General features: G+C 36.1%; 2 protein-coding genes across 2 annotated transcripts; one reads left to right on the forward strand and one right to left on the reverse strand.

Annotated features, from left to right (window-relative positions):
* Positions 1–2226: 2226 nt before the first annotated feature.
* LOC104237242 (probable L-type lectin-domain containing receptor kinase S.5) lies at positions 2227–7936 on the forward strand. Its single transcript, XM_009791345.2, has 2 exons — positions 2227–3640; positions 6861–7936. Exons 1-2 carry the CDS (start codon positions 2404–2406, stop codon positions 7655–7657), a joined length of 2034 nt encoding a protein of 677 aa, XP_009789647.1. The 5' UTR covers positions 2227–2403; the 3' UTR covers positions 7658–7936.
* Positions 7937–8800: 864 nt separating this feature from the next.
* On the reverse strand, positions 8801–18977 carry LOC104237243 (auxin response factor 8-like). The gene is made up of 14 exons (XM_009791346.2): positions 18249–18977; positions 17819–17931; positions 17603–17701; positions 17451–17507; positions 17207–17362; positions 17039–17123; positions 14146–14236; positions 13858–14022; positions 13650–13772; positions 13019–13094; positions 11765–11912; positions 10293–11305; positions 10014–10204; positions 8801–9292 (listed from the first exon to the last, which is right to left on the reverse strand). The coding sequence occupies exons 1-14, from the start codon at positions 18289–18291 to the stop codon at positions 9115–9117; spliced, it is 2538 nt and encodes an 845-aa protein (XP_009789648.1). The 5' UTR covers positions 18292–18977; the 3' UTR covers positions 8801–9114.
* Between the last annotated feature and the right edge of the window lie 5698 nt (positions 18978–24675).

Raw genomic sequence — 24675 nt, forward strand, 5'->3', positions numbered from 1 at the left:
ATTTCTATGGGGGTAAGATTTCTTCCTTTCTCGAGCTACCAAGCTAAATATGATCAGCATTCATCATTCTCAAGAACTTACAATTTTACTTTTATTTTTATTTTATAATTCAAACATATTTAGTAATGTATGTGATTTTTAAATTGTGTTGTCATTGAAATGAGGTTCACGCGCAAAGCGCATACCCTAAGATTAGTACATCTTAAATACACGAATAATCTTTGACACGCCTTAACTTGAATAAATTTTAGTAAATGAATTAATAATTTGCATCTCATTTATTTTCCCCAACCCCACGCCCTAGCTTCTGCACGCAAAGTTGTTCACTATCTGCCCCTTTAAACCAAAATGAGAACTCTAACGATGTTTGGTTTAAAAAGTTATGAAATTATTGAATAAATTTACCTGATATCTGTGTGCTAATGAGAGATAACAGGTATCTAAAATTAGTTGAGGTGCGAGCAGAATAACCCGAATACCAAGATTAATAAAATAAAATTAAAAACTCAACATACCCTACATGGAAAATATTAGAATATTGTGTGGGGCGATTGAAGCGCCTGCCAACATGAATATTGGGGTTAGTAGAGAGGCAACAGCAGCAGCAAGGGGTTTAAATTCCAATTGTTCAGAAAATATAAATTTATAATATAGTATTATTATATGATTTGTGTGATACTGATAAGCTAAGCAGTACTAAAGTTACATGTGCTGGATTTGAATTCTTTATAGGCTACGGCAGCTACCTATTTAAATGATAATTCATGTGGCAAACTTTGAGTTGAGTGAGTGACAATACTGCCAATATTCAATAGTTTGATCACTTTATCGAATTACAGTAAAACCTTTCTATAACAATATTGTTATATAACAGTTATTCGCTATAAAAGTCAAATTTTTTATGAAACTAATTTTCATGCTATGCTATAATATATGTTCTATGTAACGGCTCTTCGTTATAACAGCTAAAAAAATCCAAAACAAATGAGTTTGTTATAGAGGTTTTACCGTTTGACAGTACTTAAAATATAGTACAATACAGCTCATTATTTTCTTTAATTAGACTAATGTTTTTCTTTTTTGTTTTTCTTTAAAAGTTATAGAGACGCTTGAAATACTGTTGAGTACGAGCCTGTAGAAATGGCCTTCAATTTAGAAGTTGGAATGTTAAATGGTAGTCAAGGAAAAAAAAATTATCCGCACTCGGTTAGCAAATTATTGCTCCCCTCCTAAAATAAATGACAGATTACCCTTTGTGTTTAAAAATATTAAAAGAATTTTTAGAAAATCATAATAAGGAAGTAGTTTGACCTCTGATAATAATAGTACCATCTAGAATGATGTATAATTAATGTGCATGCAAAACTATGGTCTCGTCAAATTACGTATTTTATATAAAAAATTTCTAAAATTAATCTAATATTATTTGTTGGTTCTCATACTCCAAAAAAGCTAAATAGTGCACTTAGTTAAAAGCTGAGTTATTTACCTAAACGATCCGATACCAGTTATTATTTAATATTTTTTTAATGGTTCACCCATATTAAAAATCCTAAATCTGCTATTAAGAATATTGAGATATTGATAATATGGAGTTGGCCACCAATACCATCTATTCTCCAATAAAAAGACAGAAGGAAGGAAGGTGGCAATTGGACCAGCCTACTCTGGCCATTATTAGCAGAAGGAGGGTGATTGGTGAATACTAAGGAATGTGATGTACTAAAAATAGAATCATCTCAATATTTGCTCTTGATTTTAATGGAACTCTAGTGTGGACCTAGTGAATTTTAGGTGTCAAAATACTTCAAGAAAAATGTTTGAATTTACTCATCGAGCTCTGGAGCATCAATAAAGTTGTATTCGTATAACATATAGGTCACGGGTTTGAGTTGTAAAAACAACTACTAATGCTTGAATTAGAATATGCTGTCTACGTCACACCCTTGAGGTGCGGCCCTTCGGCCGCATGAATGTGGTGCATCGGGATGCCTTTTACTCATCTACTTTTGATTATAATTTAAAATTACCTTCTACTTTGTACTTCAAGTTGAAACTCTATTAGGGTTAATAACAAATATGAGACAATTTACTAACGGTGATACGTAGGGTAATAAAATACTAATGAAATTGCAAGAAAATTAGGGAGTGGGGCAAGTTCGTGGTAGTCACATGAAATACTATGAGACCACAGCCAAAAATTATTCAAACTTCAAACTTCAACTATTCCACCACCATATATTATTATCATTGTATGTCTGCCTCTTCCAATATTCTATTTACATCTCCAAAAAAAGAGAGCAAATCCCAACGTGCCCCAAGGCTTCTTTTATTCCTTCATCTTTCTTTCTTCTCCATTTTCCAAATTCTCACTTCTCTATAGTTCTATTCACTACATGAAAAATGAGATTTTTGACACCAAAACTCAACACCATCTTCATCTTTTTCTGTTGTCTTCAATCCATATCGCAAGCCAAGCTAATAAAATTCGAAAAACAATATGGAGATCCCTTTGACCATACATATATTCCATTCTTGGAAATTAAAGAACCTGCACAAATCAGCAACCAAGCTCTACAAGTAACTCCTGATACAGCCAACTCTCATTACAACATGTTCAATAATTCAGGTAGAATTTTCTTGAAACAATCCTTCAAATTATGGGAAGGTGACACGTCATCAAAAGATAGTAGAGTTGCATCTTTCAACTCTTCATTTCTTATAAACATTTACAGGCTAGATAATAAAACTGCAGCTGAAGGTTTAACTTTCTTGATTTCTCCTGATTTGGAATTGCCACCAAATAGTCAAGGGCAGTATTTAGGGTTGACAAATGCTACTACAGATGGGAAATTTATTAATAGAGTTGTCGCGGTTGAGCTCGACACTTTTCAGCAAGATTTTGACATTGATGATAACCATATTGGCATTGATATTCATAGTATTAAATCTATAAGGTCTGAATCTTTAACCAAACATGGGATTGAGCTTGCTCCAATTGGTGCAAGATTTTACAATATTTGGGTACAATATGATGGTATCAAGAAAGTTCTTGATGTGTACATAGCAGAACAAGCTGAGAAAAATGGCTCAACCCCACCTAGACCAAAGAATCCAATATTATCACATGATATTGATTTAAGAGATGTTGTGAATCAAGAATCATACTTTGGATTTTCTGCTTCAACGGGGAATTTTAATCAATTGAATTGTGTGTTAAGGTGGAATTTTACAGTTGAGTATTTTCAAGAAAAAAATCAATACTTAACAATTGGTTTAGGTGTTGGGGTTCCATTATTTGTTCTATTCTTGATTTTGTTACCACTTTTGGGGTACTATTACCACAAGAAAAAGGCTGCTAGCTCAGAGTCAAATATACTTGGTGCACTTAAGAGTTTGCCTGGAATGCCTAGAGATTTTGAGTTTAAGGAGCTAAAGAAAGCTACTAATAATTTTGATGAAAAAAACAAGCTAGGTGAAGGGGGATTTGGAGTGGTATACAAAGGGTATTTAGTTGGTGAAAGTTTGGAAATTGCAGTGAAATGGTTTTCAAGGGAAAGTATGAAAGGTCAGGATGATTTCTTGGCTGAGCTTACCATTATCAACCGTCTCAGGCATAAACATCTTGTCAAATTGCTTGGTAAGTATTTTTTCACTCTACTTTTACTTTTAGTATTAAGGAAAACTTGGCATAACGCTAAGAGTTGTTGCCGTGACTAGAACATCACGAGTTTAAGCCAATTGAAACATGAGTTGAATTTTGTTAACATGGTGCATGAACTTCATCTCTTCTTAAAAATAAGTCTTTACTATAAGATAGTGGAAAGAAACTTAAGAGCTTTCATGACAGCGTCAAAAATGGTGTGCCATAGCTTTTGCAACAGTTTGAAAGTGACAATATTTTAAAAAAAAGTAATATTCGAAACTAGGTAATGGTATTTGGAATTTGAAATTATATTTGGACATGCATTTCATTTGAAAAAATGTTGCAGATTTGTGAGGGGAGAAAAAAAAATTCTTAAAATTTTGAAAAAGTGGGTTTTTCGCTGCAAAAATTTACGGACAAATACATTTTTTTTAAAACAAATTAAAAATAAAAAAATTTATGGACAAACGGGGCCTAAATCTTGCTTCTAACATTTCCTGAGGATTTGGTTCTTTTCATTTGTAGGCATATTTATATTATAAATTCTTGTCGCGTAAAATTCTAAATATATATATATATATGTTGAAAACATTATATTTTGTCTAAAAACCCTTAAGGCTCCTTTGGTACCAGAGATAATTAAGGGATAATTAGTCCCAAGATTAAATTTGAGATGAGTTTATCTCATGTTTGGTTGGAACAAAATCGCGGTATAAATAATTTCGGGATTAGTTATCTCGCGATTGTAATGTTATTTTTACCCCTATAAAAGAGTAGGATAACTAAATCCGAAATAATTAATTCTGGGATAATTTGTTTCCCAACTAGACACCCATGTGTGATGGGGCACTGGTTGAACGGTCCTCTCATGCGCCTCATCATCCTTATCCCTCTAGCGTAAGGGATAACTTTATGTTAAAAGTTGGTCAATAGTGGATAGGATTTAGGAGTAATCGAGACAACAATTATAAAAGCAAAAATATTGAATTATCTTTCTTTTGAGATGAAATAAAGAATCCTATAGAAAAAGACTTCATTGATGTGATCGGAGAAAATGGTCCAAATCTTTAAAACGAATAAAATATATCTAAAGCCAAACCTTTGTAGGGTATGATCACTCGAATGCAAGAACTACTTTTGCTAGCATAAATAATAATAATGCCCTCTTGGAGCAAAAATCCAAAATTTAATAGTTAAGTTCTTGGCTGGAAGACAGAAGAGCACTGATTCATTCCCTTTAGTATCTTTTTTGCTTTCTCTACCAACAATTTCAAACATAGCCCCACGTCAATTTCTCTACTAGTTAGTCAGGGCAGAGCCAGAATTTAAATTTTATGGATTTTGAATTTACAACCGAACGCGTTAATTAGTTATTGGGTTCGCAATTAAGTATTTATACATATTTAATAGATTTTCTAATACAAATATAGAGTCTAAGAAAAAGGTAAAAGGTTACTGGTTCGTCTGAACCCGTAAATAACACCCTCCCTCCACCCCTGCAAGTAGTTCTCAAGTTCAAGCTTTGAAAATGGAGTAATCCGTAATAAGAGTGCTTTTCCCTTAAATTAGTCCTACACGGCGCCAATTTGAATTAGTCATACTAGTAGATTCCGGATATTATTTGGTTCTTATGTACAATTTTTTGTTCTTAGGCACAAGCTTAAAATGTGCTCTAGATTAGTCTTTAAACTCTGAAATCAGCAATGAGATCATTAGTGTCTTGAATCATGGTTTTGAACAGGAATTTTCTTTTTTGTGGAATCCTTGAATACTAGCTTTTCCTCATTCTTATCTTTAAGTCTCCTCTTATTTCTTGGAGACTTTATTTAAAGTGTGTACATATAAGCAATGAGGTTCAACCTTTTTGCTGACCATGAATATATATATATGATTATAAGTCATAGTCATGGGAGCCTTGGCGTAACTGGTAAAGTTACTGCCATGTGATGAGAAGGTTACATGTTCGAGTCGTGAAAAAAGTCTCTTGCAGAAATGCAGGGTAAGGGCGTATAGTAGACCTTTGTGGTCCGGCCTTTTCTCGGACCCCGCACATAGCGGGAACATAATGCACCGGGTTGCCCTTTAATCAGGGGTGTATCCAGTGTAGAGGCTACGGGTTCATCTGAACCAATAGTTTTCGTTCATACTTCGTATTTTTGCCCAAAAAATTTATTAATATGTATAAATAATAAATTTAAAATCTATTAAATTAAATGAGATATGATAAAATTACGAATCTGAACCTATAAAATTCAAATCCTAAATATGCATTTGACCTTAGTGAAAGCATTTTTTTTCTGCTATACTTTCTCAGTAAGAATCAAGGAAGCTTCATTGGAAAATCAACCTTCATTCAAATGTCAATTATTGTGACAAATTTGGTATTATCTAAAAGTTAATATCAACATCATAGCCACTGAATTGGACATTTGCTTCAAAATGCAATCAACTCCAATTACTACTAAGGGGTGACCCTACAACAATACATCATAATTGAGACCTGTTTAAATATTCCAAAACTAGGTCCTACAAAAAAGATGATTGGAGCACTACTACCCAACTTGTTTTGCCATGTACAAAGTTTGATATCCTTAGCATTTTACAGTTCATTATTGTTGATTGGATAAATTTATAGACCATTATTATTGTATCAAGGATCTAACCTGTATACATTAACAGTACTAAGAATTTTACATTATCAACGTACTTTAACCATTGTAGCAGGTAATCTAGGTTATTTTCCAGGTTATTGATTGCACATTTTATAAACGATTATCTGTTGTTTTTTTAGGCGACCTGATAATATGAAATTCACCTTAGAAGTGAAACTCTTGTATCAGTTTGAAGCTAATCACATCTATGACATTACTGCAACTATTATCATAGTATCAGAAATGAAGGGGAGTCTTGGCGTATCTGGTAAAGTTACTGTCATGTGGTCAGGAAGTCACGGGTTCGAGCCGTGGAAACAGTCTCTTGCATAAATACAGGGTAAGGCTGCGTACGATAGACCCTTGTGGTCTGACCCTTCCCTGAACCCTGCACATAGTGGGAGCCTACTGCACCAGACTGTGTTTTTTTATCAGAAACATTTATACTATCTGCCTTTCTAGCAGACTTTTATTGACTTTCAAGGAAATTACTGTGCTACTTCAAGCTGATGAGAACAGCAATACAGACATAAACATCTTACAATCATATATTATTGTGACAGGATGGAGCCACAAGCATGGGAAGCTACTACTTGTATATGAGTATATGCCAAATGGTAGCCTAGACAAACACCTTTTCTCAGGGCCAGATAAAAAGCCACTCAGCTGGCAAGTCAGGTGTAAGATTGTTTCAGGCGTCGCCTCAGCTCTGCACTATCTACATGATGAGTTTGAGCAGAAAGTGGTCCATCGCGATCTTAAGGCGAACAACATCATGCTCGACTCCAACTTCAATGCACGCCTCGGTGATTTTGGCCTGGCACGAGCACTTGACCACGAGAAGACCTCGTATGCTGAGGCTGAAGGCGTGCTTGGCACGATGGGGTACATTGCACCAGAATGTTTCCACACTGGAAAAGCCACTCAACATTCTGATGTCTATGCATTTGGAGCAGTGTTGTTGGAATTAGTATGTGGCCAAAGACCTGGAACTAAATTTAATGGCTTTCAACTATTTGCCGATTGGGTTTGGTACTTGCATCGCGATGGCAGAATCCTCGAAGCTGTTGACACGAGTCTCGGGGATGATTATGTAGCTGAAGAAGCAAAGAGATTGTTACTTCTCGCTTTGGCATGCTCTCATCCAATTTCTAGTGAAAGGCCTAAAACACAGACGGTAGTTCAAATTATATCAGGGTCAGTACCAGCACCAGAAGTTCCACCATTTAAACCAGCATTTGTGTGGCCTTCTGTGGTGCCAATTGACATTGATATAGACTCGAGTCTTGTCGATACGATATCCATTACAACTCCTCAGTTCAGTTCAGGAAACAACAGCGTTGAGAATAAAAGCAAGTAGAACTAGCACCATAGCTAGGCACTTTTATGGTGTAGTTATACTTTTTATAAACAACTATTACCAACAGAGAAAAATTGGTTTTGCTTTCCCTTTAACGTTTGCTTTCCTGTAATTATGTTCTCTGGTGAGGCTGACAAAGATTTTCTTCTGTTTTTCCTGGGTTTTTTTCTTCTTCTTGTTTTGGTTTTCTGTAATGACAAGAACAGAAGCAACTCATGTACATTTCTTTAATCCAGACATTACGTTAACTACCATCCTATATATTGTTCCCTATTTATGATCTTACTGATTTCAAGTGAAGAATCAAACATTGGTTGTTTTTGCTAGTACCAACATAAGCTATGTCTAAGAGAGATTGGACTGTATACATGTCCCCATATTTTCCACATATGCAGATTAAGATAAAGCAGAGGGTATATTGAGGATATCTTACTACTGAAAAAGGCTTTCACGGGAAAGGGTGAAGCTAGCGTATCGGCCATAAGTTCAACAGAATCCAGTAGCTTTGGTTCAAATTATGTGTCTCTTAACTAAATTTGTACAAATTATTAATTTTAAATCCAATTACTTAAAATGCCTAGAATTTGAACCCATAAACCTTAAATCTTGGTTCGACTCACAAGAACGGAATATTATCAAGCACCCTTAGCTACTTTGGATAGTATTCATAGTTCTACATATTTAATTTCTTACCTATTGGGCTTCCATGAGATTTCAGGTACATTTCTCGATCATATGTGTTATTTGTTGAGTCCCAAATCGGTGGAATTTGAGTTTCTTGATCTCCTTATATGGTCATAAGCAATCTTCACCTCATGTGCTAGCTTTTGGGATTGAGTTAGGCATATGTCCATTTATCATGATATCGAGTCGGGCACATTCCAATTTATTGTTATCGATATTAGGCCCCCATTTAAGCTGTCCACGCTCCAGTTTGCAGTTTGCAAGCCTGGGCATGAGGGGACGGGGGTTGAGTCCCATATCGGTGACAATTGGGTTTCTTGGTCTCCATATAATCTTAGACAATCTTCGCCTCATGAACTAGCTTTTGGGGTTGAATTAGGCCAAGGTCTATTTATCAGTGATATCTTGGTCCTCTGATAAAGGAGCAACACATTGGTTTTTCGGAATAGGTAATCCACATTAACAAATAACAAATGCACTCACAAAAGTTTTAACTGCATTGACAAGTTTACATCTTCAAGATTCTTAGTCTAAATCATGTCTGTCTTGCGCTTGAGTACAGTGATTAAGATTAACTCATACAACAGCATTGTAATACAAATGGGAGATGGATTAAATCTCTACTACACAAAGAATTACGCCATACAATTGAGACGGGATTAATTAGGCCAACGCTAAAGAAGCCAAGAAACACGGTATGAAAATTGAGACATCTGAGCTCTTGGGGAGCAGAAACTTGGAACCACACTTTCTATATCGAACGATGACAACAGTCAGTACTCAAGTGACCCTATCGATGGCAGTCCAGACATGAAGTCCCGACCATCAGCACTATTACTGTTCATCCTTTCAAGTGAACCACGATTTAGGGTTTCAACCTCTTCCTTCCCCAGTTTCTGCACATCCTCGGGTGAAAGAATTTTGATATACCAGACATTGTTGACAAATGCCCTGAAAATAACATGCCAGAAATGGAAAAAGTGAATACCATGTCTTCATTCGGACAAAAGAAGGTAAAAAAGCCATTTTCTGAAAAGTGTACTCTACCACAGGGCTGAAGAACAAAGGTACTAGAATTCCTTATTGAAAAAAAAAAAAAAAGAGAAAAAAGACGAATGTACTAGAATTGATATATAATCAGCCAGAGGCTGAACTACAACTGATGGAGTGGTTAAATGGTCAATTTAACACCCTTTGCCAGAAGAGTATATTGTGTATAGAGGTCAAATATTACTTTCTATAGGAAAAAAAGGTAGCCCAGTGCACGAAGCATCCCGCATTTACACAGGATCTGCGGAAGGGCCGCACCTCAAGGGGTGTGATGTAGCCAGCCTACCCTGATGCAAGTATCAGTGGCTGATTCCACGACTCGAACCTGTGACTTGTAGGTCACACGGAGACAATTTTATTGTTGCTCCAAGGTTCCCCTTCAAATATCAGGTTCTATACATACATATTAAATCTTGAACACCATTAGCAAAATTCTTGGCTTCACTACTGTAATTAGCTATGAGTACCAGACATAGGAATACCCTGTGAGTTTTAGCAAATAGGAACAATAAAAAATGACATGTGAATGATATGGACTGAAAGCATAAGCTCTTCATTCCATCGTATTTGGTAAATTTTGAGCAGAGATAAAATGTAATCTCTCTAGTAACGGGGTACTTACTCCCATGGGTCATCTCCAAGGAGAAGGACATCATTCTCCCTGTCAACAAATACAAGCTGCCAGCCTGATCTTTGAGGGTCTTCAAGGAACCCTTCAATCCCGAACATCTGTCCCAGTTCTTGCCGTAGCTCATGATAGCTGTTGAACCGGGTGATATCCAGTGACCTCCCAACAGACCCTGATTTGTAAACCTGCATAGAGAAAACAGCTTTATCCGCATAATAGTCATATACAAGAAAATGTCAATGAAATGCATAACCTACACATCAGAATTTGCACCTTGACAAATGTACGGGTCGCATTTAGTGGATCAACTTGTCCTGCATTATGCAACAAGTCAGAAGAGTCTTGCACATAACCATATAGAGAATTCTGAAATCCAGAAGTCCCTAGTGGCATAGCGGACATATCAGCATCAATTGATGTAGTAGAAACATTGGACACAGTTGTCGGGAGGAGAAGCCCTGAAGAATCAACATTAGCACCAAAAAGAGTTTGATTCTGGGCATCTAAACTACAAGTTTCCTGTGAAGTGGAAGTATCTTTCCCATATGCCGGGAGTGAGGATGAGTTGGAGCCAGCATTCAATTCTGAATGCCCAAATTTTGACATCCAAGATTTTTGAGGTGGCTGCTCCATGATCACAGACTGCTGACCAATTCTATTGAAATTCAAAAAGTTACTACTTCCTTCCGAACATAAAGAACCTAGCCCCGTTGGAATGACCGATGGAGCAATAGAAGCTGCAAACTTAGAGTTCGGATCTGCGAAATCCGGCTTTGAAAATGACTGAGAAGGAATGTTTGATGGTTGTTTCTGCTGGAGCTGGCTATGTGATATTTGATATGGTTCCCGGTAAGAATGTTGATGAGCCTGGTCGTCCAGCTGATTGCCGACTTGTTGCTGTGGTTGCCTTCGAACGTTATCCATTTGAGTTTGAGCAGGCAGCATATGCTGATGAATAGCCTGTTGCTGTTGCATTGCTTGTTGTTGTTGTTGCTGTTGCTGCTGCAGGAGGGGATTATGATTGCCTGCGTGCTGAAAATATTGGACAGGCTGCTGAAACTGCATCAGTTGCTGTTTCAGCATATCGCCACTCCCAAAATTTTGCAAACCAGTAGCCAACATAGCTTGATACTGCTGGTTAAGATCATTTCGGAGAATAGTTGGATCGACTCTTTGTTGCATCCAGGGAAGCATGCCAAAAGATTGAAGATTCATCAGATGCGGCCCTTGGTCACCACCTTCCCCTCTCAACCATGCCATTCCATTAATAGCGTCACTGTTATTTTCTGCAAAAAGCAAGGAAAAGTATTTACAACAGTTCCTCCTGAACAAAAATAAGCTGAAGGTCCAATAATGAATCATTGATACTACTCCCTCTGTCCCAAATGCGATATTTTTCGCTTTTCGAGATTCAAACTTCTTACTTTTGACCGTGTATTTGGACAAAGAATCTTTAAGTTTTTCAAAATTTATTACCTATTCGGAAACTACGTAACAAGTACTATAAGACACAAAAATTAATAATTCATTTAAAAGACATCATGGAAAAATTGCGGTCAAAGAATAATTCGTTTTACTCTCGAAATTTGAACACCATCACATAAATTGGAACGGAGGGAGTGCTAAAGAAAGATCTTTTTTTCCTCTTAGAAGGCCCATCTGACGGACAACAAAATTTAACAAATTTTCCAAAAGTAGTACAAGGAAACCTCAGGCTAACCACATAAACATTCAGCGCACTATACCTTGAAAAGATGAAGTTCCTGGGTACCAAGGCCGTTTTAGCCTAAGAGGGAACAAAGATGGATACATTGGGAAAGTAGTCAAAGGCTCTATCTCCCATAGTGAAACCCTGGGTTGCCTCTCGCCTGCTGTTGACTCATCCCAACCGACCTACAATTTCGTGAAATTCCTTGTGTAAGTAGATGTGTGAACATAGATAACTGTTTTTTTTTAAGATCAACTATTCTACATTTGTAATTTCCCAGCAAATGAGTTTTAACAAAAAAATAGAATCTGATTGATACATTCTTACATGAATTCTGGGTCAAGCGTGTTCTATGCAATAATGTATTTTTCCTTGCATCAAAGATAAACGATGTTGTGTGATAAAATAACAACTTGACATAGTAAAGAAGTTTGATGCAGAAATTTGAGAGCGGGACATAAACTTAAATCACTTAGCCTCTAACTATTAACAGTTTAATGTGTTTGAATAGCTGATAACTGGCAAGCATTTAATGCTGGTGTAAGTTAAAAGCTTACCTAAGTTTGCAACAAAGTTACAATCTTTGCCCGTAAAGGAACCATGAGTTCCGATGAAAGTATGTCATTCTAAAATAGACTTACAGCCCGAGGGGTTCATGAATTGGGTGATAAGCCATCAGGCAATTCAGCTTCAGGAAACATCGCCAAGGGTCTAAGATATTTAACAAGGTTTATACGCAAGGATGATCTAAGGTTCATATTTGATGAGAGAAGGTATCAGGTAGCGCTATTCTTAAAATGAAGATAACGATAGAAGGAACAGGAAAAGAGGTATCAGTTCAAAGGTGGCTTCCGCTTGCGCAAAAAGAGAGGGAGGGAGGGTGGGTGCAAAGTAGATTTCCAATGTAAAAGAGCGTAGGTTTATTTCTTCAATAAGCAATAGAATTAAAAATTAGCTGGGATCTAGTACAAGAGTACACAGCTTTCATCCATGATCCAGAAGGCAAAAGCAGTAAAAGCACATAACCAATAGCTAATGTGCACGCTATGAAATACAACTATGCTGCATGCAACATAAACCAAAGAAGATTAGAGTTCGTGAAAGGAAACATGAAAGCATTAATGACTGAGAAGAACAACGTCTAAATTTCTTAATGATATGGAGATCAAAGTAAAATTTAAGGCCATTGCGATATGTGTGCAAAAAGAGAGTTGAAATGCAATAGCAGCAAAAGAATGAGAATAGCATATATAGAAATGCTAAAGACTATGAAAATGCTAAACTCATTTACCTTGACAGAGCGCCAGTGGGAGTTGGCCCAGCGAACCGGATCTAAGTCACCAATGCCAGTAATTGTGCCCATGTATCTGAAAAGTATCAGACCCACACTCATTAATCAGCCAACTTGCTATTTCAATTATATCCATAATATTATGGCACTCAACATATTCCACTAATGGAGTTTCGATGTAATTGGTTAACATATCCCACTAATGGAATTTCAATGTCATAGGTTTATATACCTGTACTGACCACTGACTTTGCGTTAATACTCTAATGTTACTTGTTGCGAGCACAAGATTAAACAAGACATGCAAATCTATGAATAAAACATAAAGAAAGTAAGCAACTGCAGCCATAAACTTGTACATTCATCTGAATTCATTTTTTCCTACATTATTCGACATTATGAACAAAATAAAGGAGCCGCATCAAAGAGCCACTCTGATCTGTCTTATGGAGCCAGATCCAAGTGCCACTTATCTGTGGTTAGGTATCAAAAGCTGCTTAACGATCAATCAGTAAGAAACTAATATGCTACTTACAGCTATGTACACTTTTCTTTCTTCTAAACCGAAGAGATTGGAGAAATCGTAACACAAAGAAAACAAGAACTCATTTAAGGCCAAATACTTCCATACCTTCGGACACTTGATTCTTCAGTTTCAAATAGCATCCGGAAACGCATTCCAACGGAAACACGAGTGTGATATACAGCTTTAATGTATTTTGAAAGAGGTATCACAAACTCAGATGGGCTAGCCCTGATGCAATAAGCATTAGTTCAACAGGCAGAAAGGATATACAGGCTAAAGAAACACATAAGGAGCAGACAATCATTCACAACACCTTGGGTTGAAAAAAACAGTGAAACAGCTATTGGTAGCGGCAGCATGAGCAGCGGCAGCAAGCAATCCAATGTGCATGCTGTCACTAGACAGAACAGATGATGGCATCACAGTTTGGGGTCGAGTTGCACGACGAATTCCCAGGAGGAGCTGATTTTTCTCATTCCTGACACGATAACGGTGAAAACCAATGAGAGAAAGCCCCAGGTAACGGCACGGCTAGATGCTATACCTATGGGGGAAAATCTAAGATAAGTTTATTTGAAAAATAAATAAAAGCTAAAACTACCAAATGAAAAGAACTGAATCTCCAGCGACAAGTCTTTTGGCACTAACAAACACACTCCAGCCAGTCGTAAGAAGATGCCGCTTAGGCTGTCCTGCATGCACAGACACACAAATATAAACAGGTTTCAAAGTAAGTTTTATGATGCATTATGTTCTTGCTTCCATGGGCAATCAGGAATCATTATTTTATCCAGCAAATGAGTCAATAAACAAGCTATGGTAAGAACAATAGCACCACGTTACGGTAACAGGATTAGGATGAAAAAAGAACAGTCCCATATTAAAGTAAAAGAAGTAGGATGTCAAGAGCACATAGCCAAGTATTCTGAACCATTTTGTGAAACCTTTTTTCATTTGGATGTTCAAAAACTATAACGTAAGTCTAAAGAGTATAACAATCTATATACCATTTACATGTACCAAGTAAAATTAAATAAACAATTGATTTTGAAGCAATGATGCAAATCTTGCAATAACAATAATGTTCTTTTGCCACCGATATAACCTAGCTTGAATTCCTTAATATTTTTGCACACGGAAGCTGTGCAAATAATTGTAGATAGATGGACTCTAAGCTGCTCGGACTCAAGTGTGGATATCTAATACGGGTGCGGATCTAGAGGTTGGATCCTTCATGATCTAAATTTTAAGATTCAGGGGCACAGATGCGGAGATTCGGATAACAATAATTCAAACATCTAAAAATAGAGTTATAAAAATATATCCAAATTATGAGTCACTATTTGGGAAACTTAAAAGGTATTTTAAGAAGAAAAAAAAATAATGATCAAGAGGAGAATCCGAGAAAGAGATAAAAGGAAAAGGACTCACATAAAAATTTCTATATACAAGGTATTTCTTTCAAAAACCATTGTATTTGTCCCTAATTTCTCCATCTATTTTGGTCAAAGTACCAAAAAGGGTTGACCAGATCTAGTACGGATACCACTCACAGCCACACCTACATCGTGTCAACATGGGTGCGGCACCAAAAGTGAAGAATCCGAGCAACTTAGGATAGACTAACAGAAATAATTGAGCTGCATTCTCATTCTATAACCACCTCCATTCTGGGCCATCCACTCATCTACCCAAATCAGGCTGTTTTTTTTTTAATGTTTTTTTTTCAAGTACAAGTATGTTCTCTTAGTCAGGTTAATTAACCTATGTGAACTTCATATAGAAAAATTAGTTCCAACTTGAATTCCACATTCACACAACAAAACGAGAACTTGTATAGCATCCCATCCAGAACCCCACTATTACTACAGAGCAGATCACTAATCCTCAAAAATTATCATCACAACTTCTATCCTACAAGATTACAATAGCGCCTAATCCTGCCTGCAATCAAAGGATCATGAAAAATCTCGGTAACCATTTCAGGAACCTATAGAGAAAATGTACGAAAACTTTCTGCCTCATTTTTTTGGGTCAGAAAGCCTGGACAGCACAGTATCAGAGACAACCTTAACTACTCTCTGCCTCTTCATTTGATATTATCTCGTTCGAGTTAGGATTTAAAATGTTTATAAGCCAAAACTAATTATATTTTAATTTTCTTCATGTTCTATTTATTCCCAATAAACTATTAGAAATAGTCCGTCATTCAAGATGTTTTGTTGTCTGTCACCTCAAACAAAGAGAATAGCATCTCAGATACACCTTATTTGAAGATTACATGACACAGTACAAAGAAAAGAATGAAACCGACTATTAAGTTCTCTTCATTAATTTACCCCACAATTCATATAATGAACCAAAGCATACAAGTTTTAAAGAATGAACCTCAGAAGCTTTTGGATGGGTGGACAAAGTATTTTACGCAAAAAATGGCTTCAAATTACCGGAGTATTGACAAGGAAAAAGATCCTGATTTCTACTCCATTTGCATCATTTTACACCAGTTACTACACACAAAACATGAAATACATTCTGCAAGTCCTTCTCAAGTGTGGTCCTCCACTTAAAGCAACTATTAAGATGTGCATATATACATCATATGGCAACAGAAAAAATGACAACATTAGTCCCTTATGTTTGGGGGTTGGTCAAAAATAATCCTTTAAATATGCACCTGAGCAGTAATAGTCCTTTATGTTCACGAAAGCTTTTAGTCTCCGTTATATTTATAACATACTGCGATAGTTTTCTTTGACAAAATTGGCTCGTGAGAAACATGTGCGCTGTTTAAACTATAAAGCCCTAACGGGTGCTATCCCGTTTGGACATACATGCTTCTCCGGACTCATTTCCCCAATTGGCTTGAATAACATTTTTCTTAAGGTACGAATTGGGAAAAACGAATCCGTAGAAGCTCGCCCCCACGGTCTTATTCAATTTAAACAGCTCACATGCTTCTCACAAGCCAATTTCGTCAAAGATAACACTGACATGTGTTTTAATAATAATAATAGAGACCATGGGTGCTGAGTTTTAGTAAACATAGGGATTAAAACTGCTCGTGTATATTCCCGGCATTAACACAACAACTTTCATAAGGATATAACAGTGTAGGGGAGTATGAAAGATAAAATATCAGTCCTACATATGAGCCACTACCCCACTTCTTTTTTTCTTTTCTTTCCACCCAATTGCTTCAAAAAACAAAGAGCAAAATACAAAACTTATTAGTTGTCTATCTTTTCCCATCAAATGTGTTGTTAATGTACATTCAAGTCACAAAAGCACCTAAATTCTGAAGGAGCCTAAACAAGCAAGTACAAAGGAGGATTAGAAGTAAATATTGTTTAAAGAGAGCACATATCTAACTGTGTTTATATCTCAATCTTTCTGCAAACTTAAAATGAATGCCAGCAGATATATAAAAGTCTGACACACTCAAAACAGTGTAAAACTATATATATAAAAAGAAAATAGCCTCTAAAGCTTGCCTCGGAAAATATGCCTGAATTTCCATTCAATGTCATGCAGATCCCTTGCAATTAATTCTTGGCAAGGTGGTGTTTGTGAGAAATCCTGGGTCAGAAGAAAATGAGAATAATATCAGACTCAGAACCAGAGTGGTATTTAAAATACGAGAACATCGGACCAGTTATTACCAAAGGAGGGAAAACTTTCTCTGCAGCACGACGAGGAACAGAAAAGCCACCATGCGTACTGGTATCACTTGCGGTGAGTGTCTTGCAAAAATAATTAGTAGGCTGCCTGCTAGGAATTCCCAACTCAACAGGAAGATATGTATCCTTTTGTTCTTGCTGAAAATACAACACGGTATTTTGTCATCCAATTCACACAATGTATTTTAAAAAAACAAGAAAATGAGAATGTCGGGTTATGAAGTACCGGTGTCAAGGGCTGCAGCGTCATTTGAGCATATACTTCATCTGTTTCAACATCTGCCTGAAATTTCAAGAATTGTCAACTCTTCATAAACCAATTACAACTTACTCAGTAACAATTCATAAGAAAACATAGAACATAAACAATGAACTCACATGCATTGTGACATTGTGAAGTTGACAGATCAACTGGGGCGGCAAGTTTGGGTAATTGGGTATGTGAGCATCAACTTCTTTATTAGTTGTTGCCGCTACCTGGCACTCAATTCCATTAAAACCATCAATAATTGACCAATTAATGAATAGATCACTGCTGCAACTATTAGTGAACAATTAATGAAGAAGAGAGAAATGTGGCAAATGAAGAAGGACCTGTTCACTATGTCCCTGAGGAAAGTAAACCACACGACTCCCTACCGATGGTAGGCATACAAGAGGACCAGCACAGGCATGCCATAGCTCAGAATTCAAACACTTCTTCTCTCCTTTTCAGAAGCCACAACCAAATAAAGAATCCATCAGCATTAATTTAATTAACTGAATACAACAACAACAAGTACGCCTCAGCTATATGAATCCTCATGAACGATGTTACTTCATTTAATTAAGTGAATTCATACTTAAATTTTCATGATCTTTTTCTCAATTAGTAGTTTAGCTAAAGACAAAGCATAAGAATAAATATTAAAGGACAAAAATTATGCAGATAAAGACAGTGATAGTTAATAAACAAAAAGCCAAACCTGAAAAAGAAGACACCAAAGGAAGAAAAAGTATTATAGAGAAGAGAAGTAGAAGATACCTTCATGAGGCTGCTGACTCAATCCTGATGTTGAAAGCTTCATAATTTTTTAATCACACTTCCCTTTAAATAAGTATAAATCTAAAACACCCTCAAAAATATGATTATCAAGAAAATTATATAAGACCCTCAAAAACCCAATTCAAACCCTAAAGTCTCACACCCATTCATCACTTTTATCCTCAACATACCCCACCCCACCCCCACCCCCAATTCCCACCTCAATTCCCACATGCATTAACAAAAAGACTCCTAATTTCAGCTCATCATCATCAAAACCCTAATGAAATCAACCCAGTTCACAACACTTCTTTTTCTCCAACACCTCCATTAACAACCCAACAAAACAAAAACACCACAAAAAAAGATTAAATTTTGAGGAATACCCTTTTCTTGTTTTTGTTGAATAAGCCAAAAAAGCAAAAAAGATCAAATTTGAGGAATACCCTTTACTTGTTTTTGTAGAATAAGCAAAAGTAAACAAAAAAGATCAAATTTTGAGAGGTATTCTGAAATTTTAAGAAAAACCCTTTTCTTGTTTTTGCTGAATAACTAGATTTTAGCTAAGCTAAGCTAAGTTTGAGCTCAAGAAAAAATCTTTTCTTAAGCAATCACTGTCTTTGAAGAGAGAGAAAATAAAGAGGTCTTTTTCTGTTTTTATAGCACACCCGACCAAGCTAGACCTGATAGCAGTAGAGAGAGAAACAAGAGAGAGAGAAGACTCTGTGTGTGTGTGTGTGTGTGTACAGAGAGGTTAAATTAATGGCTCATTCTCTCTCTCTCTTTCTTGCTCCGTGTACTCTATCGGAATGAAGTTTAAGGAAAATTGAATCACAACCGTTGATTGAACCGTATATGATGAATCTTGGCCGTTGAATTGGGAAGTATGATATGACAGGAGGCATGTGCCACCATTCTTCAGTGGTCATTGTCAGAGTACGGACCGTCCAATATAATATTGCACATGATCAAGAAAGAGAAAAAAAGAAAGAAAGAAGAAGAAGAAGGTGAAAGATTTTGCATTTCTAAGTGGAAAATACAAAGAGTGGCAGATATTTTTATCCCTGCTTTAGGTACTTGTGCTCTTATGCATTAATGGTTGTACCTTTATCTGCTGATGTCATGAACCAGAGTGAAATTAACAATGCGATTTACATTTGAGGCGGGAAGGACTCTCTCTCTATATGTATAAAAGGTTTTAAAATTAATTAATTTTATTATCTTTTATAATATAAACAAATTGAAAAAGATGAGTTTTGTTTATAACAACAAAAAAACATCTAAATATCAATAAAATATAAGAAAAAACTTGGACAAACGAGCTTGTTTTAGAAAGGTTTGATTATATTGTAATTTTGTTACAGGAATTAGGGAAAATAATTTCATGCATAACTTATGCATTGTTTGGTTGATCGTATAAGAAATATTAATTCCTTCGGCATTTAATACAGCATTTAATAAGTGATATTTAATAATAAGTGATATTAAATATATATATATATATATATATGTGTGTGTGTTGCGAATAAATATAAATAGAAATATGTGTATTAACAATATTTAAATAAAAGTATTTAAAGGTACAATTATCCTTAAAGTAGATATAACATTCTTGATATTATTATGCACCGCATAACAAATCCAACATTATTACTCATTTTATAACAATTTTTATTGCATAAACAATTCATACATCATAATCTTTATATTACTACCGCAATAACCAAATGACCCGAGCAACGCGGATGTGAGTATAGCCGTCGGATTTATCTGAATTCAGTATTTTGTCGCGGAGCATAAATTTATATATAAAAATTTATTAAAATTGTAATAAATGGTAGGTCTGAACCTATAACTTTAAAAATACAACGAATTCAATGCTGAAAACGTTACAAACTAACCCTATAGAATCTTAATCCTGGATCCGCCTGTGGACTCGAGAGATGTAGTCATCTTGGGTCTCCTGTGCAACATACTTTAATAAAACAAGGACTATTTGCACTTATTTTAAATGAAACATGATGAGTATAATAATACTCTCTACGTACCAATTTAAAAATTTTGAATTATAGAACTCAAGGGAGTGATGGAGATATATTAATTAAAAAATATGGAGAGAGTGGGGGCAAGGTAAAATGGTCCATGCCTATATTTTGCTCTTTTGCTACTCCTATATAATCCTAGGAGAACTAGGATTAGGAGGGGACCAAATTCTTTACTGTCAAAACCCATAGATTTTATAAACTTTGATATAGATACTCTTTCTCTGTTGTGAAAGGGATTTTCCATGATTAAAGGATCAATTATATTTACAATTCCGATGTTGGAATCTATTTTGACTACAATTTATAGCTAGCGACTACACGTAATTTAAGGTGAGTTTTGTGTGTAAATTTGGTATGCCAAATATATCACATACTCTTTATATGAGCTAAAGTTTTGCAAAGTAGTATATATATTTTTTTAATAAGACGAATGATTTGGTATCAAACGCCCTCTTTTTACCAATATGGTTTGTAACGGGAGGACAGGAGCCCTCCACTCTTAACAAGAGGGCAGGTTCGAGCCATGGGTACGAAAAGAATCATGTTAGGAAGCATTTCTCCCTTAAATAGATCTTATACGGTGCAAATTAGGATATAATCGGACTCTAATACGGATACTTAATATCAGGTAAAAGTTTTAAAAAAATATAGACCAAAATTTTAAAATAACAGTAATTTCTTACAATTGATTAGATAATAATAATAATAATAAAATAGTTACATTGTCAAGACATATAACTTGAATTCAATTTTCATATGATCAAAAGCACATCAAATATTTTATGAAGACAACATATATATATATATATATATATATATATATATAACAAGATAAAGGAGAAGTAAGAGCAAGAAAAGATCTTTGAAAACATTTGAACATAGATTATTCAGCAAAGGGCCAAATATACCCCTATATTATGAGAAAATATTTGAATATACTCGTCGTTATACTTTGGGTCTAAATATATCCCTGCCGTAATACTATTGGTTCAAATATAATCTTTTCTATTAAGTTTGTCCAAGGTAGACATCTAATCATACGTGGCACTAACATTTGATGTGGTGGATGTGTCATGGTTTGCCACCTCAACGCCTCTAATCCATATGTAAAAGACTAAAATTTAAAACACAATATTTTTTATGGTAGTGGTAATGGTGGCAATAGTGGTGGAGGTTCCGTGCTGCTCACTACTCCTCAAGGCCAAGGACGAGGTCGAACCATCATTCCAGGATTTGCAGTCCGATACATTTTCATTATGTTATCTAGCCAAAACCCGCCACCTCATGTGCCAAGTCTAGTCTACCTTTCAATCCACAAGGATCAGGATCAAATGAATGTGTATTCTCTTTTTGACAAGTGAAGATATACTTCTAACCTCTCAGTAACCAACGATCACGCGAGGCAGAAATTATTTAGTTCGGATTTTTCTGGTAAAAAGGAAGATAGGATTCCTGATTATAAGCCTTTTATAAGGCAGGCTCCGGCGGGTCCCCTGGTTCTCTATTTGGTTAAGGCGGTCCAAGTACGTATCCAATGAGAATGCCCTACCTTTAAGATAGAAGATCACCCCCTAATCTAGTACCTTTCCTCTAAAATAGAATCTTCTTGAACCCTATTCAAATGAAGGGCTTCCTCTATCTTAAGCTTCATTTTGAATTGGGTCTCAATTATTGCCTCATAAATATCTTTGGGAAAGGACACTTGATAGTATTTATGCAAAGACGATCCCTGAGCTCCCGACTCCTCTGTACGTCCACCTGTAACGGATGATAAACCTAAACAATAGGTGATACGTGTTCAACAGGGTTGGGAGAGTCTGGGGCCTTATTTTTCATGATAGTGGTAATGGTGGAAATAGTGGTGGAGAGAAAAGAAATTTTAGTGGTGGAAAAAAAAATAGAAGGGAGGGGTAAAATAGGTTATGGGCGCTAAGGTGGCTTGTCATATAGCATCCATCTCATCATATGTCAGTGTCATGTAGGATTTTGGATGTCCATTTTGGACAAACTTAACAAAAAAGGAGTATATTTGAATTTTGAATCAATCGTATAATGATAATGATATATTTGGACTCAAAGTATAAGAAGGGGTACATTTAAACCTTTTCTGATAGATATTTGGCCATTTTCCTTAGATTATTTGGTGTAGGAGAAAATTGCAATCACTTATAAACTACAACTTTATGTTGAAACTCATAAAGCATCAATTTCTGGCTAAACTCATACAGACTAATTTCAAGTAAAATTTAAGAAAGCAAATGCATCTTTCTCATGCATACATTAGAGGATGTTGTCTAATACGCCGTACCACTTTTGGTCAAAAGTTAGAGACGAAAAAGTATGTTGTGGCCACTAATTTCTTCCCCTTCCTTTTTTTTTATCCCACTTTTTTGTTTTCAAAAAGTACACTGAAAAAGATTATGATAAGGAGAAAATTTGCTCACCATTAGAAAAAAGAAAAAGAAGGCAATGGTTATGCAGTACGTAGTTTCCACAGATCCCAATTCTAGTCATAGTTTAGCATTTCTTTCGTTTCACCTTCACAATCAAGTTTCAAATATTTACTTTTCTTTTACGTAGAATTTTCTATAAAATGTATCGATATATAAAGATGTGAGCAATGAATAAATTATTATAATAATAAGCAGTGTCATTTTTTGTAACGATCCGGCTGGTTGTTTCGAGAATTATAACCTCGTTCTCCCCTTTACTGCTCATTTTGTACTTTATAGTTGTTATGTGACTTGCCGGGTTAGTCGATTCGGGTCCGGAGAGGTTTCGGAATGTTGAGACACCTAGTCTCAAAGTTGGAAGCTTAAATTGAAGTTGACTTATGTGTAAATGACTCCGGAATGAAATTTTGATGGTTCTGTTAGCTCCATTGGGTAATTTTAGACTTAGCAGCGTGTCCGGATTTTGATTCGGATGTCTATAGTCGAAGTAGGCTTGAAATGACAAAAGTTGAAAAATTGAAAAGTTTGATCGGGAGTGGACTTTTTGATATCGGCGTCGGATTAGGATTCCGGGGGTTGGAATAGGTATGTGGTATCAATTGTGACTTGTGTGCAAAGTTTGGGTTTAATCGGACGTGATTTGATAGGTTTCAGCGCCATTCATAGAAATTGGAAGTTCAAACTTCATTAGGCTTGAATCCATGTGTGGTTCATGTTTTTTATGTTGTTTGAGGTAATTTGAAGGCTCGACTAAGTTCGTATGATATTTTGGGACTTGGTGGTATATTTGGTTGAGGTCCCGGGGGTCTCGGGTGAATTTAGGATGGTTAACGGATCAATTTTAGACTTGGTATTATAGCTGAAGACTGCTAGTTTGCTGTTATTGGTTTCTTCTTATGCGTTCGCGAGAAAGGTCTCGCGTTCGCAAAGTGTATCTGGAGGCAGGCGAGGAGTTGTTCTTCGCGTTCGCAAAGAGGGTATCGCATTCGTGAAGGTCGGGGGTAGGTGTGCATCCCGATCGCGAGAGGGAGCTCGTGTTCGCGTAAAAGGGTAAAGCAGGCTTGTGCACCAGTCCATAAGGCATCGCATTCGCGATCAGGTGGACACGTTCGGGTAGGCCAAGCTCGTCAAGGCATCACGTTCGCGAGGGAGAATTCGCGTTCGCGAAAGAGGATTTTTCCGGGCAGTCAAGTTTGTCCGCGTTCGCGAATAAGACACACCTGGGCAGAATTATAAATTTCAAAAATAAGGGTTTGACTTCATAACACAAAAATTGATTTGGGAGCTCGGTGGAAGGCGATATTTGGAGATATTTTCACGTGGGTGTTTAGGGTAAGTGATTCCTACCTAGTTTTGGTTAATTTCCATGATTATGCCTTTAATTTCATCATTAAATTTGTGATTTGGGGTGAAAATTGGGGAATGAAGAAAAGTTCTTAAGCTAAATTTTGAGGTTTAGATCAAGATTTTGATATCGGATTAGAAATATTTTGGTATGGGTGGACTCGTGGTCGAATGGGCTTTCGGGTTTTGTGACTTTTGTAGGATTTCGAGACATGGACCTGGGGGCTAGCTTTGGACCAATTGTTGACGTTTGATTCATAATTTAGTATTTCCTTATGGAATTAATTCCTTTAGCCCGTGTTGAATGTATCGCATTGTTTATGGCTAGATTCGAGGTATTCAAAAGTTGTTTTGGGGGGCAAAGGTGTGTTGGAGTAGAGATTTGCTTGGATAGAGGTAAGTAACAGTTCTAAATTTGGTTTTGAGGGTGTGAAACCCGAACTATGTGTCATGTGATTGGTTTTGAGGTGACGCACATTCTAGGTGACGGGTATGTGGGCGTGCACCATAGGAATTGGGACTTGGTCCATTCCATAGAACTGTATAGATGATTAATATGTTGATATCTGTAAATTCTACATGTGA

Source organism: Nicotiana sylvestris, chromosome 9, assembly GCF_000393655.2.
Source record: "Nicotiana sylvestris chromosome 9, ASM39365v2, whole genome shotgun sequence".
Lineage (NCBI taxonomy): Eukaryota > Viridiplantae > Streptophyta > Magnoliopsida > Solanales > Solanaceae > Nicotiana > Nicotiana sylvestris.